At 43.1% G+C, this 15,926-nt stretch overlaps 1 protein-coding gene across 1 annotated transcript in view; it reads right to left on the reverse strand.

The window, feature by feature from the left end:
- Positions 1–12,589, reverse strand: part of Glg1 (golgi glycoprotein 1) — a 97,762-nt gene extending 85,173 nt beyond the window's left edge. Inside the window, exon 1 of the mRNA XM_057753370.1 lies at positions 12,150–12,589. Within this exon, the coding sequence (XP_057609353.1) occupies positions 12,150–12,578 (429 nt within the window). The 5' untranslated portion in view covers positions 12,579–12,589. The remainder of the gene's footprint in view (positions 1–12,149) is intronic.
- Positions 12,590–15,926: the final 3,337 nt, after the last annotated feature.

Consider the following 15,926-nt stretch of genomic DNA (forward strand, 5'->3'; position numbering starts at 1 on the left):
ATTACTGCTCCTCATATCTTAAGGTCCACATGTCAATAAAACCTTAACTCTTCTGATTTTTATTTCATGTATAATAGATGTATGCTCAGTAGTTATATTAACATGTGACAGGCTTCACTTGTTATTAGAACTCCCCTGAGTCAGGTGAAGTGGCACACCCTGTCGTCTCAGTACTTGGGAAGATTTGAGGTAGAGCCAGCCGAGGCTACATAGTTTAAAGATAGTTTGGGATACAGAGGAAGACCCAGTCTCAAAAATCACAATAAACCACAAAGAAAACTCCAAATTCCAGTATATCTTTTTTCTTCATCCTTGAAACTGTGCACTTCATGCTATGTTATGACACCATAAACCTAATGACCAATACAAGAACGTTGGGGATTTTGTTCCGCGCCACACTTTTTTGGTTTTGTTTTGTTTTTAAATGTGGGTGCTACGGCTCTGAAATGAGGTTCTTATATCTGTACAGAAAGCCAGGTCTCTTAGAAAGCTCACTAGCTCCCAAATTTATTATTATTATGTTTTAAGATTTGCTTATTTGCTGGGCGGCAGTGGCACACATCTTTAATCCCAGCACTTGGGAAGACAGAAGCAGAGGCAAGTGGGTCTCTGTGAGTTCGAGGCCAGCCTAGTCTACAAATCAAGTTAAAGAACAGCTACAGCTGTTACACAGAGAAACCCCCATCTCAAGAAAAATACAGTCTTGTTCAGGTAGTCACAGGCACTATAAATGCCACAAATTCAATCTAACGGTTTGATGGCCTTAAACTTCTTTTCTTTTTTAACAGGGTCTCTGGCTGTCCTTGAACTCAGAACCTCCTGCCTTTGCTTCGCAAGTACTGAGTTAAAGGCACTAATCACTCTACCCAGCTAACCTTGAACTTGTGATCCTCCGGCTTCCCTCTTCCAAGTGCTGGTACATGTCTAGTTTATTATGTGGTGATAGGGTCAAACACAAGGCTTTTTGTTAAGTACTCTACATGAGGGCTAAAGAAATGGCTCAGTGGTTAAGAGCACACTGGCTTCTCTTCCAGAGGATCTGAATTTGAAGCCCAGCACCCACATGACAGTTTACAACTGTCTGTAACTCCAATCCTGGGAGATCTGATGTCCCCCTCTGGCTTTCTTACTAATAGGTACTCTCACAGTAGTAGTATAGACATGCACACAAGCAGAACACTCCTACACATCTCCTGGTATTTGATTAATGCTGAATGAAAATAGAAGTCTGGCTCTCTTGCTTTATTTATTGTTTTTAGATTCCAGTCCACACTTCTTGCTCCTCCACACTATTTTAATGCAGATACAAAGATTATTACTAATCCAGCTCTGAGGGACGTTACTTTGAGAGTCTTTCTTCTCTTTTCTTTTTTTGGTTTTTCAAGACAGTGTTTCTCTGTGTCCTACAATTAATTCTCTTTGTAGACCAGGGTGGCTTGAGATTCTTAAGTTTCAAATTTATCTAACTCACCCTAATAAAGATGAGTCACTGACTGATTTCAGTTTTATTGGAACATTATTCCTCTGGATGAAGCAAAAACATCCCTTATAGCCAATAAATGAAGTTAAATTGAAGATCTGATTTTTCTATTAACAAGATTAGGAGGCATTTTCACTGAAGGAGGAAGGAGTGTGAGACAGGGGTACTGTAGTGCAAGTTGGCCTAGAAACTACAACAATCTTTGTACTGAGATTACAGATGTACACCACCACACCTAAAAAAAAGTAGCTGGTTTTAATAATACATTTTAATTAATTCAATACAAACAACTTATTATTAAATGGATAATCAAGATAAAAAATGAAAAAAAATGCACTATCTTCTAAATCAAGTATGTGTTACATAGAGTAATTCAGAGTTGATACGAATCCACTGTCTAACATCTACAGCTTGCTTCTAATTACTAACCAAATAATACAGTCCTTAAGTATAAATGCTGTAGGAACAGAAAGAGTAAGATACCTTACAATTTACAGATTTATTTGAGGCAAATTACTGATCTTGTTTCCCTCATTTAAAAATAAAAACAGATGCTGGGCGGTGGTGACTAAGCTACAGAGAAACCCTGTCTCGAAAAACCAAAATAAATAAATAAACAAACAAACAAACAAACAAACAAACAAACAGTAAAACTGGGCGTGTGTCACACACCTAGTCCCAGTAACTGTGGGTGGTGGTGGCAGGAAGACTGGGAATTTGTGATCATGCTCTTAGGGCAAAGGGAGTTCTAGGGCAACCTGGGCTTAAAAAAAAAAAAAGGTTAAGCAGTTAAGCACGGAAGCTCCTAACAATCCTAGCTAGCAGGAAGAAAGGAACTGAGAAAGCCGAGGAATAGCTTTGAGTTCAAGGCCAGTTTGTGACACCACAAACTGAGACTCAACCTCAGAATTCCGCCCCTCCCTAGTCAGGCACGGTAAATACGGCTCTCTGAGTTTAATGTCAGCCTAGTCTACAGAGCTAGTTCCAGGACAGCCAGAGCTACACAGAGAAACACAAAAGAGAAACAATAAGTGCTATTATCAATATCTCTATTACTAACACTGAGCAGTGTCTTGTATACAGGATCAGTAAACAATTGCTGACAGATAAAAAATAAATTACCTAAAAGCCATTTTAATAGCTTTTTAAGACATAATCTTGAGCGTTTGAGCTGTTTTGTTATTATTGCTGCTTACATTTGTCTTTAGCAAAATATAAATGTAGAAATTCCTCTTTTGAACTATTCAAGGGTATTATTTCCTTCTACAGAACAGTAAATTATTAACAACTATATGCTATAGAGCATTCTCAACAAGAGACTTCTTCAGGGCTTGCTGGGAATGTCAGTGCTGTTTTACAGGTAACTCAATTATCTGGAGGAGAATATTTACCTCATTATCTGGAGGAGTATCTATCTCAATTATCTGGAAGGGACTCTTTATCTCAATTATTTGGAGAAGAATTTTTAACTCAATTTGGAATTAAAAAGCCACTGGGAGGCAGTGACAGGCAGATCTTTGTGAGTTTGAGGCCAGCCTGGTGTACAAGAGCTAGTTCCAGGACAGGCTCCAAAGCTACAGAGAAACCCTGTCAACATTTAGGAGGCTAAAGCAAGAATATTTCAAGTTTTTAAGATTAGCCTGGGTATATAGAAAATCTATTGAAAAAACATTCCAGTTCTGGGCTTTATTTAGAAACCCAGTTAGCAGACGCAGCACAAAAAAATGCAGCAGGCCGAGGAGAACCCCCTTGAGCTGCTGACGTACATGAACAATTTCTGATAAGATAATATTGTATATTTTACTATATTGTACCTATTTAGCATAATATAACTATGCACATAAACTTATGAATTTCCATATGTCTTCACTCAAAGCAGAGTTAAATACATAGTCCTTACTTAAGGGTAAAAAAAAATTTTTCCCAGTCAGTACTAGAGATTGAATCCATACTTCCACCCAAATATTTAACATAGTTTTGTGTTCATTTCTCTGCCCTAAAAGAATTTAGCATCACCAGTCAGAGGTGACGCACACCTTTAATCTCAGCACTACGCATAGATATGAGATGACTAGAGATAAGCACAGACAGAGGCAGGTGGATCTCTGAGAGTTCGAGGCCAGCCTAGGCTACAGAACAAATACCAGGAAAGCCTTTAAAGTTTGTCTCGAAAGAGAAACCCTGTCTCAAGGAGAAAAAAAATAGTATTTTTATGACATTAACACTTTTTCTTTTAATTTATTTTGTATGTATTGCTGTGAAGGTGTCAAATCCCATGGAACTGGAGGTATCGAGAGTTGTGAGCTGCCATGTGGGTGCTGGGAATTGAACCCAGGTCCTCTGGAAGAGCAGCAAGTACTCTTAACCACTGAGCCATCTCTCCAGGCCCCTTAAATACTCTTATATAGCTGCTTGTTGTTGTTGTTGTTGTTGTTTTAAATATTTATACATACAACATTCTGTCTGTGTGTATGTCTGCAGGCCAGAAGAGGGCACCAGACATCATTAAAGATGGTTGAGCCACCATGTGGTTGCTGGGAATAATTGAACTCAGGAACTTTGGAAGAGCAGGCAATGCTCTTAACCACTGAGCCATCTCTCCAGCCCCTAGCTGCTTCTTGTTTATAGTCTCATTTAACTATAAGCAATGGCAGTATCTCAAAGTTCTACTGCTTTCCACAATGACAGGTACATAATGGGAGGTCAATAATGATTTGATTATGTGGTTAAATTGCTTCCAACCACTGAGTTATCATGAGAGGAAATTTCAAATGATCTTAAACAAAACTACTACATCCTACAGTCAAACAATGTTTGGATTAATTGCTATTTTCATTATTCATACCACTATTTTCCTCTGAATGAACAAGAAATCAGGAGACAATTACATATGCAAATCCTAAAAACCATACAATATATGACTACCCAGAATAAGGTAAACAACTATATTAGTTAGATATATCTTCAGTGGGGTAGTGATGACACACACCTTTAGTCCTAACACTCAGGAGGCAGAGGCAGACAGATTTCTGAGTTCAAGGCTAGCCTGGTCTACAAATCGAGTTTCAGGACAGCCAGGACTGTTACACAGAGAAACTTTGTCTTGAAAAACTAGCAAACAAACATCTTGAGAGTTGAGAATCAGTGATAAACGAGCTTGCTTAGCCGGGCGGTGTGGCGCACGCCTTTAATCCTAGCACTCGGGAGGCAGAGGCAGGCGGATCTCTGTGAGTTCGAGACCAGCCTGGTCTACAAGAGCTAGTTCCAGGACAGGCTCCAAAACCACAGAGAAACCCTGTCTCGAAAAACCAAAAAAAAGCCGGGCGGTGGTGGCGCACGCCTTTAATCCCAGCACTTGGGAGGCAGAGGCAGGCGGATCTCTGTGAGTTCGAGACCAGCCTGGTCTACAAGAGCTAGTTCCAGGACAGGCTCCAAAACCACAGAGAAACCCTGTCTCGAAAAAAAAAAAAAAAGAAAAGAAAAACCAAAAAAATAATAATAATAAAAAATAAAAGAGCTTGCTTAACATGGAGGACGCCCTAGGTCTAGTAACACACATACACATTCTCTCTCTCACACACAATCAATCTCTCTCTCTCTCTCTCTCTCTCTCTCTCTCTCTCTCACACACACACACACACACACACACACACTCTCACTTCCTAGAGCTGTAGATATGGCTAGCATTGCTGGCTGCTTTTGCAAAGAGGCTGACTTAGTCCCTACACCTGTTGGACCCTAGCGTCCAATCACCGAGGAGGAGGAGTCGCCTCAAGAGACCATCTCTCATCACAGCTGATGTAAAAGCATGAGGATTTTATTAATTCTGTCATGACAGGGTCTTCGAGCAGTCGGGAGGCTAGAAGACCCTGAATGTCTGGTACAGGCTATTTTTAAAGGGAAAAACCACAGAAGGAAAGGGTGTCTGGGGGTTGTTTTTTTAACTATTATGATTGGCTTATTCAAAATGGCTACTACCAATAATTGGCTGGAGAGTGGTTGCCAGATCAGATGAGGTAAAGGGAAACTTCTGAGGGTCACTTTGCCCCTTCCCAGGGACTAAGTCAAAACATCAGTAACTGAGTCAACACCTAAGGGTTATCATGCTCCTATTCAGGGAGATGGAAAGTTCCCAACATCTCAGTAAGTGCATGCATAGCTGTTATGTCCTTGGTTCCCAGGGGAGGAGGGGAAGTACTGAGAGCTGTCAGAAATGGCTTCAGAATTGTCTTAAAGTTCTACACACCAGGACAGGCTCCAAAGCCACAGTGAAACCCTGTCTCGAAAAACCAAAAAAAAAAAAAAAAAAAAAGTTCTACACACCTACATTGCTACCGACAACTACCTGTAGCTCCAGTTCTAGGGGATCCAAGGCCCTCTTCTGATCTCACTCACTTAACAAAGAAACTAAGTCTCAGAGTGGTAAATGCATGGTGGCTCCTACCTGCTACAGCAATGTTAAACAATGCATACATAATAAATAAATCTTAAAAAAAAAGGAAGCTGGGTGGTAGTGGCACCCATCGTTTATCCCAGCACTTTCATGGCCAGTCTACTTTACAAGAGCTAGTTCCAGGACAGCTAGCAGCTAGGGCTGTCACACAGAAAAACCCTGTTACGAAAAACCAAAATAAATAAATAATAAAAATGAGATGAAGTAGGATGAGCATGGTAGCGTGCACCTTTAATCCCAGCAGAGGCAGGTGTATCTATTCAAATTCTAGGCCATCTTAGTCTATACAAAGCTCTAGGTCAGCCAAGTCTACGAAATAACACCCCGTATCAAAACAAAACAAAACAAACAAAAAAAAGGAGTATTGGAGATGTGTCGCATTGGTTAAGAATACTTTATTGCTCTTCCCGGAGAACCCAGTTCAGTTCCCAGCACCTACTTACTGTGACTAGAGGCAGTCTGTAACTCCATCTCCAGGATATTCAATGCCTCTGGTGTTCTTAGACATATACTTATGTGCAAATATCCAAATACAGACACCCATAATTAAAAATAAATTTTTGGGTGTAGGGGAGGTCCAAGCCAAGGTCTTACCATGTAACCTTAGTTGGTGTGGAGGTCAACACGCAGACCAGTCTGACCTTGAACTCAGATACCCACTTCCTCATTCTGGGATTAAAGGAAATTTATTTTTTGTGTGTTGTTTTCTTGTTTTATGAGATAGGGTTCCTCTGTGGTGCCCTGGCTGTCCTAGAACTCTGCCTGCTTCTGCCTCCTAAGTGCTGGGATTAAAGGCCTGTGCCACCACCTCCCTGTTAAATTCTTTAAAAATAAACAACAAGCCGGGCAGTGGTGGCGCACGCCTTTAATCCCAGCACTTGGGAGGCAGAGGCAGGCGGATCTCTGGGAGTTCGAGACCAGCCTGGTCTACAAGAGCTAGTTCCAGGACAGGCTCCAAAACCACAGAGAAACCCTGTCTCGAAAAACCAACAAATAAATAAATAAATAAATAAATAAATAAACAAACAACAAATAAAGTGGTGGGCACGCCTTTAATCCCAGCACCTGGGAGGCAGAGGCAGGTGATATGAGAGTTCAATGCCAGCCTGGCCTAGTTCTAGGGCGGGCCCCGGAGAAACTCTGTCTCAAAAAAACAAAATAAAAAGAAATAGATTCCTCAGAGACTATAAGTACTTGCTGCTGTTGCAGGGGCCTCAATGGAAAGATCACAGCTATCCTAATCTCTAGTTCCAGAGGATCAAATGCCCTTTTCAGATCTCTGTGGGCACCTGGCATACATATGGTACACATACATACATGGTGGCAAAAACTGATGTACATAAAATAAGTAAATCTAAAAGAAGAAAATTTTTGACAAAGGTGGCAGAATGCTAAAAGACACCCAAAGTTGCAGGTATACAAACACATACACCAAACACAATAGAGTTAATGGCAGTACTGGCCAAAGGGCCAATGCACTTTTTGTGCTGTTCATGGAGCCAGTTCAAATAACAGGAAAATATAACTAATTCTATTTTGATAATAAAAATCCGGGTTGGGCTGGAGAGATGGCTCAGCGGTTAAGAGCATTCCCTGCTCTTCCAAAGGTTCTGAGTTCAATTCCCAGCAACCACATGGTGGCTCACAACCATCTGTAATGAGGTCTGGTGCCCTCTTCTGGCCTTCAGGCATACACACAGACAGAATATTGTATACATAATAAATAAATAAATAAATATTTAAGAAAAAAAGATCCGGGTTAATGCGAACTGGGATTTTAGATTCACTTCATTGCAGAAATTCTCTTCATGATAGACCCAGACTAGTAATTATTTTTTAAGTGTTTTTAAAAATAATTTTTTTAATTTTATGAGCAGTGATTGGTGTTTTGGCTGCATATATGTCTGTGTGAAGGTGTCAGATCCCCTTGAACTGGAATTACAGACAGTTGTGAGCTGCCATATGGGTGCTGGGAATTGAACCCTGGTCTTTGGGAAGAACAGTCACTGCTTTCAACTGCTGCCCCCCAGACCAGTACTTAATTTAACATTACCTGATATTGTTAGTCTGTCTGCCTGAGAAGTCAATACTGTTTCGGTGTACAGAAGCTGCTACTCAATTGTTTTTGATAGCAAAGGAAAGATTCTTGTACTAGATTTTGTATCTATTGATACACACGCAGCATCTTCAACAGTTACATACTAATTTCCCTAGCTGCAAACAGTAGCATGAATTGTAAACTATATGGTCTCTCAGTCTGAGAACTTGCTACACATCAGCTTCACCCCGACAATAAGACAACACTACTTGTTGCAGCCTATTTCTCAATTAAGACAACAAAATAACACTAAAGCACCTCACAAGACTACCAAAAATGTTAATTAGATAAAGATAGTATGATCTAGGTATACAGTCAAGTGAATGACTAAGAACAGTTAACAGGCCAGATGTGGTGGCACACACCTTAATCCCAGCACTCTGAGGCAGAGGCAGCGGATCTCTGTGAGTTTGAGGCCAGCCTGGTCTACAGAGTGAGTTCCAGGACAGTCAAGGCTACAGAGAAACCCTGTCTCAACAGCAACAAACAAATCGGTTTAACATCTAGGTCTGGTGTTTCAGGCCTATAAAGTAAATTCAAGACCAACTAAGGCTATAAAATGTGAGTTCTAGGACAGCCTCAAAATTAGAAAGAGAAAGTAAAAAAAGTGCCAGAAATGTATAGTGGTAGGGTTTGTGCCTGGCAAATAAAATGCTCTGGGTTCAATCCATAGTACTGGGACAATTAACAAAATACTCACCTACTGAGTCTGAAAGTGGCTTTAAATAGCCAGGGGTGGTGGCTACTTAATCCTAGCACTCTCTGAATTCAAAGTTAGCCTGATTAGATGAGTTCTAGGCCAGCCAGGGCAACACAAGAAGACCCTGTCTCAAAAAGGAAAAGTTTGTAATCCTGAGATTTTACTTTCTGCTCATTATAAAAAAGAGCCCATCTTAAATAAATACAAAGTATTTATAAAAAGGTGTAGATAGTAGCTCACAACTTTTATGAGATTAATATATTCATAAATGGAACTAAGAAACACTTTTAAGTATTACAGACACACACTGAAATACTTGTAAATAAAATGACATCTGGGGTACGCTTTAAAATATCAGTCTCAAGATGGGTGGTGGCGGCGCACACCTTTAATCCCAGCACTTGGGAGGCAGAGGCAAGCACATCTCTGTGAGTTCGAGGCCAGTAAGGACCATTATACAGAGAAACCCTGTCTCAAAAAACCAAAAGAGTTCAAGACCAGCTAGGTCTGCAGAGTGAGAATTGTGGAGAGTTTGTCTTAAAAAAAAAAAAAAAAAAAAAAAATCAAGTGAGCTGGGCGCCTTTAATCCCAGCACTCAGACAGAAGAGGCAGGCGGATCTCTTGAGTTTGAAGACAGCCTGAACTACAAAGTGAGTCCAGGACTTCTAGTCTTCAAGCCATGAGAACCATGTAAGATTCCTGTCTTGGAGCCCAGCACACGCCTTTAATCCCAGCACTCGCAGAGGCAAAGGCAGGCGGATCTCTATGAGTTTGAGGCCAGCCTGGTCTACAAGAGCTAGTTCCAGAACAGGCTCCAAAGCTGCAGAGAAACCCTGTCTCGAAAAACCAAAAAGGTTCCTGTCTTGGGAAAAAACAAAACAATTGAACATCAGAGATAAGATGTCAAAGATCCATGGTAGCATGCTCTGCTCAGCAAGTGATGTCCATCATTTATATTAAGATTTGGCTTAGGGGGACTCCAATTTACGTAACACTCCCTTCCTCTGAACACAGCATCACATCCATCAATTAGTCATGCTCTGCCAGCTAACAGTATTTTCTGTGGTCCAGCACTCAAGTAGGTAGTCTGGAACATCACAAAGACAACACGAAATGTAGTTACCAGCCATCGGAGTTTATCCTGACAGAAGAAAAAATTATTTTACTGAAACAGCCTTACTGGGAAATGGAAATCTAAAAAAAAAAAAAAACCAGTGTAGACCAGTGACTACATTTTCAGACCAGTGTAATTTTCCTTATCCAAACTAATCTAAGAAAAAAATAGCCGGGCGGTGGTGGCGCATGCCTTTAATCCCAGCACTTGGGAGGCAGAGGCAGGCAGATCTCTGAGTTTGAGACCAGCCTGGTCTACAAGAGCTAGTTCCAGGACAGGCTCTAAAGCTACAGAGAAACTCTGTCTCAAAAAAACAAAAAAAAAGAAAAAACGTATCACTAAGTTAAAGACTCCAAAGACTCTCATGTGCCTCTACATGCTTTTACATGTATGACAGAACCGTCCAGTGCTCCTGGTAGGGGAGGGCTCCACAGCTCCATAATTGGCATTCTTTGCTACTTTCCCCTCATAAGAACCCATTTCTACAACAATCCAGTAACAATGTGACCAATATTAGGATCTTAGCTTAAAGGAACAACATCTATTAAGTATCCTCAAAAATCAAATAGAAAATTCCAAAAAGTTTAATATAGTTACGATTTTGGCTATAGCTGAGCAAATGTCTTTAATTCCAGCTCTCCAGAGGCAGAGGCAGGCAGAGTCTGAGGCCAGCTTGGTCTACAGAGCGAGATGATCCTCAATAGCCAAAGCTACAGAGAAACCCTGTCTTGAAAAACTAGATAGATAGACAGACAGACAGATAATTTCTTTTTGCTTCTAGTCTTCAAGCTACATATAAGAACCATGTATGACTCCACATTTTTGGTGGGTCTGGTAACTCTTTGGCTCTTGTATGTCTTTTCCTCTTCTGACTTACCTTTCTTTTTTGTATACAGTCTTAAAGTTGCCCTGCTGACTTGGAACCCTCCACTTGTACCACACTAGCCTCAAACTCAGAAAAAGATCTGCAAGCCTCTGTCTCTCAAGTGCCAGGATTAAACAATTGGGTACACCATCCAGAAGGTATATAATACTAAATAAAGCAAGACTAGCAAATGTCTACAAACCACTGGGGGCGTCATGGGCTTGAACAATCCCAAACGAAATGATTCACACCTGTCAACCTTTGGAACTAATTCTATTTATCTAAAATCCCAAACGAAATGGGCTTGAACAATCCCAAACGAAATGATTCACACCTGTCAACCTTTGGGACTAATTCTATTTATCTAAAATCCCAAACGAAATGGGCTTGAACAATCCCAAACGAAATGATTCACACCTGTCAACCTTTGGAACTAGTTCTATTTATCTAAACATTGGAAGAAAGTATTTCTACCAATATGCACTCATGTCTGCAGCTCCCATGGAAAAGAAGTTATCAATGTCTTTTACTGAAACACACCAAGCAATATCAGATCTGGAACTCATTAATAGGTAGTTAAAAATTGTTCAAACCAGGTGAAGATGTTCAGTCAGGGGAAGATGCCTCCAGTAGGCAGCCAGCCTGGGCAACATAGCAGATGTCTCCAAAACAACTAAGACTTCAGAAAGGCCCCACAACGCAATCAGAAACACCGCATATTTATTATAGCTTCAAATGATGCAACTTTCTCAGGCTTTAGGGTTCCAAGCGACATGAAGGAGTAGCCTAAAAATGAGGCTCTTTACAAACTGACCATAGGAAGTGAGGACAAAAAAAAAATTATAGTTTCAGCACCAGGTAAATAAGGATTTACCAATTACAAAGAAATGTGGTTAAAAACAGTAAATCAGCGCTTGACTACATACACACTAGAAGAGAACCCAGGTCACCTAATCAAGTATCTACTGCTAAATAAACAGCAGATTTATCTTTTAACAGTTTAACTATGCCGACCATCTTTCACGCTGAAATGCACTGCTACAAACTGCCGAGGTCGAAAGTCATAGGAAAATCCTACCCTGCTTTTCGGCAAGAAGCCACTCTGCATAGAGCATCACACAAAAGACAGGAGCGCAAACAGAAAGAAACACGCTCCTAGGCCTTCGCCTGCCGAGGCCGTGAGCCCAGGTCTCGATCGCAGAACACCGCCGACAGGGAGCGAAATAAGGGCTCGGGGAAGGAAGGAGCAGCGGTAGGATCCACTTGCCTGACCGAAGGCACCCGGGAGTGAGGGGCAGCAGAGACAGAGGCGCGAGCACAGCCCGGAAGGAAAAAGAGCGAGGCAAGCTGCAGCCCGGCGTCCGCGGCTTCCAGGCCGGCGACACCCTCCGGCCCACACCAGGCTCGGCCCTCCTCCCAGGCCCGTCCCACCTTCTCACCTCCCGCACGTCCTGCAGGCACTCGAGCACCGCCAGGTTGTTGCTCCAGGTGTGTTTGGGGCACACACGGGTCACGTCTTCCCTGCAGGACTCTTCCTCCGCCAGCTTCCAGCCTCCGCCAGTCCCACCGGGCCCCGCTCCACCCCGCCGGGCCGGGGGCCCGCCCGCCGGGAACGGAGGCTGCTGTTGCTGCTGCTGCTGCTGCTGAGGCGGCTGAGGCTGCTGCTGCTGCTGCGATAACTGAGACAGCTGAGGCTGCTGCTGCCCCGCCGGGCTGCCGCCTCCAGCTTGCCCTAGCAAAGATGCAAAATTGGCCCCCAGACCCTGGCCCTGGCCGTGGCCGTTCTGGGCCCCGGCTGCAGCTAGCAGCAACAGCGGCAATGCCGCCGACAAGCGAAACATCCTCCGTACACGTCCACACACCGCCATCTTGGGTTCGCGGCGAGCTCGACGCACCCGCCGGCGACGTGTATTTAAATGAGGGGGCGGGGCCGCGGGCGTGAGTTGGCGTGGCTCCTCCCCGGAGGGTGGTAGAGCCCACGGCACGGTGAGGGCGGAGGGTGCCCGGCGAAGGGCCCACGCCCTGAACCCGGCTGGCGGGAAAGTGGTTTTCCTTCCCGGAGGAGCTGCTGGGGCTGTTTAGGAAACCTGGGTAGGAGCACTGTGGTCTCATTTCTTAATCGTCGTCGTGAAAAAGAAAAGAAATGAATTTAGGCTGCCACAACCAAGATGGCTGGTGGAATATTTTGCCGGTTCAGAGACTTGAGAGGAAGAGGGATAGAAAACTTTGTGTGTATAGAGATGAACTTCAAAACCAGATGTATCCCGATATCTGAGAGCCTCATTTTGCGCCTGACCGCCCTTAACTAGAGAATCAAATGGCAATTGAATAAAGGTTAAGCGCACATAAATCATAATACTTGCTCTTGGGCTTTCCGGGTGATCGCTCAAATGTGAAGTAAAACTGTGAACATTAGGAATAAAAAGAAGGAGAGGCTGATGATGTAAGTCAATTGGTAGTTTGTGTAGCATGCACAAAACCGTGGGTTTGCCAGGTCGGGGTGGCACACGCCTTTTAATCCCAGCACTTGGGAGACAGAGGCAGGCGGATTCTGTGAATTTGAGGCCAGCCTGGTCTACAAGAGCTAGTTCCAGGACAGACTCCAATGCTACAGAGAAACCCTGTCTCGAAAAACCGAGAGGAGAGAGAGGAGAGAGAGAGGAGAGAGAGAGGGGAGAGAGAGAGAGAGGAGAGAGAGGAGAGAGAGAGAGAGAGAGAGAGAGAGAGAGAGAGAGAGAGAGAGGAGAGAACAAAGCCGTGGGTTTGATCCTCAGCACCTCATAAACCCGTGTGGTGCATATGCCTGTGATCTAACACTTCAGGAGGTGAAGGCAGGAGTTTGAGGCCATTATGAGACTGTTTCAAAAAAAGAGTAAGGAAAATATCTGGCCTGTAACACGAAGTTCCAAAAGCTATTGGGAATAGTATTAAACTTGTGAGGGCCTTTGCCTGAAAATCTTAGTGAAGAACCAGAATTTAGACACACACACACACACACACACACACCGTTTTTGAAACACTATTACATGGTCCTTGCTTACTTGAAACTCACTACTTAGACCAAGCTGGTCTCTAACTTACAGATACCCACCTGCCTCTGCCTCTGCCGGCTGTAAGCCACTAAGCCCAACCAGGTTAAGCCTGTGTCAGCAAATATTTTTGTTGACCTATATGCAACTACACACTAGTGACCCTTCCTTAGGATGAGAGCTTCACACTCCAGGAAGCCTCTGCACATCCAACGGTTAGGTTCTAATTCAGTTGAGAAATACTTTGTAGTGAGGGGAGATACTAGTGGTTCTGTACAGAGATACTTAATGAACTGCCCAGAATGAAACTAGTCTGCAGACAGTGTCCAACTAGAACCCCTGAGCCTTCCCATCCCGGGTGCACTTTCCTCCCAGTTCAGCAATTCAGAATGTTAGTGGTAAATGCAGACAACTTGAGACATGAAATCTCTACTGATCAGCATATTTAAAAAATACAGTTTAACAGAAGTGGAAAGCTAGGAAAATAGCTAAGAGTTAAGAGCACAGGCAGCTCTTCCACAGAACTGGAATTAGATCCAGGACCCACATGGCAGCTACAAAACACAAACAAACAAACAAACAAAACCATAATGGCGGAAGTGGCACATGTCTTTAATATCAGCACTTGGGAGACAGAGGCAAGTGGATCTCCGAGGCCAGCCTGGTCTATGAGAGCTAGTTCCACAGAAACCCTATCTCAAAAAAACAAAACAAAACAAAAAACTGTAACTGCAGTTCCAGGGGCTCCAATGCCCTCTTCTGGCTTCTGTGGGTACTGCATGCACACAGTGCACAGACACTCATGCAGGCAAAACACCCATAAACAAATATACATAATAAAAAGCAAAACAGACAAAAAGGTGTAGTGGAGCATGACTTTAATCCCAGCACTCAGGAGGCTGAAGTAGATAGAACTCTGTGAGTTTGATGCCAGCCAGATAGATAGACGTAGCATGTGTCTGTCAGTCCAGCCAGAGATACAGTGAAGACCCTGTCTCAAAAAAAGAACCAACTAAAACTACAGCTTCTGCTGTTCTGAAACCATAAACAGAGCCGGGCAGTGATGGCACATGCCTTTAATCCCAGCACTTGGGAGGCAGAGGCAGGCGGATCTCTGTGAGTTTGAGGCCAGCCTGGTCTACAAGAGCTAGTTCCAGGATAGACTCTAACAAGAAACCCTGTCTCAAAAAAAACAAAAAACAAACAAACAAACAAAAAGACTAGAATCAGAGGAGCTGGCATACAGGTTTAAGCACCAGGAAAGGAAACCCCTAAGAACAGTCTGTAGGTCAAACTGCCCACTGTGGTTGGCCCTGGTCTCTATCTCTACGAATGGAAGTATGTTTGCATTTCCCCAGCACTTCCCCTGGTTACTACCACAGAATTATCTGGAGGCTCCCTTAAACTTAATCATGGATAAAAGTAGCTCAGGATGGACTGGATATATATATATTGTTTTGTTTTTTGTTTTTTGAGACAGGTTTCTCTGTGGTTTTGGAGCCTGTCCTGGAACTAGCTCTTGTAGACCAGGCTGGTCTCGAACTCACAGAGATCCGCCTGCCTCTGCCTCCCAAGTGCTGGGATTAAAGGCGTGTGCCACCACCGCCTGGCTTGGATAAATATATTTCATAGTGTTCGCATGACATACATAAGTCTCCAACAGCTACATCACCAGAAGTCCTGGAGGTTACTAAGGGCCATTAATTTTCCATACTGGGTCTGCAAGTGCTCAGATAACAAGTGGGAGATTATTTTCAGCCAGTCTAAGGCTAGAGATGGACAGTCTGCGTAGAAACGGCAATGGTTGCCTATCTTTCATTTTACACTGAGCAAATCCTACACCAAGCCACAGATTGTGTCTAGTGATAGGGAGGAAGATAAATCTGTCTTAAGGTCTCAGTGACCAAGAAACAAGACACTGAGAAATCTGGGAACCTGGCCAGCTCAGGCTGTGTCCCACAAACCTAGACCTTACAGAAGGCATAGACTCCAACCAGTAGAGAGATGGTTGATTTTACTAAGGTCTTCTAGCCCCATTAACTTTTCAGTATAAATTGCACCATTTCAGGCCAGGCATGGCAGCTCATGCCTGTAATTCCAGCACTTGGGATAGAAGAGCAAGCAAGAGGAGAAACTTGTAAGTTCCAGCTGTCAACACACACACACACACACACACACACACACACA

This window comes from Chionomys nivalis, chromosome 21 (assembly GCF_950005125.1).
Source record: "Chionomys nivalis chromosome 21, mChiNiv1.1, whole genome shotgun sequence".
In the NCBI taxonomy this organism is placed as follows: Eukaryota; Metazoa; Chordata; class Mammalia; order Rodentia; family Cricetidae; genus Chionomys; species Chionomys nivalis.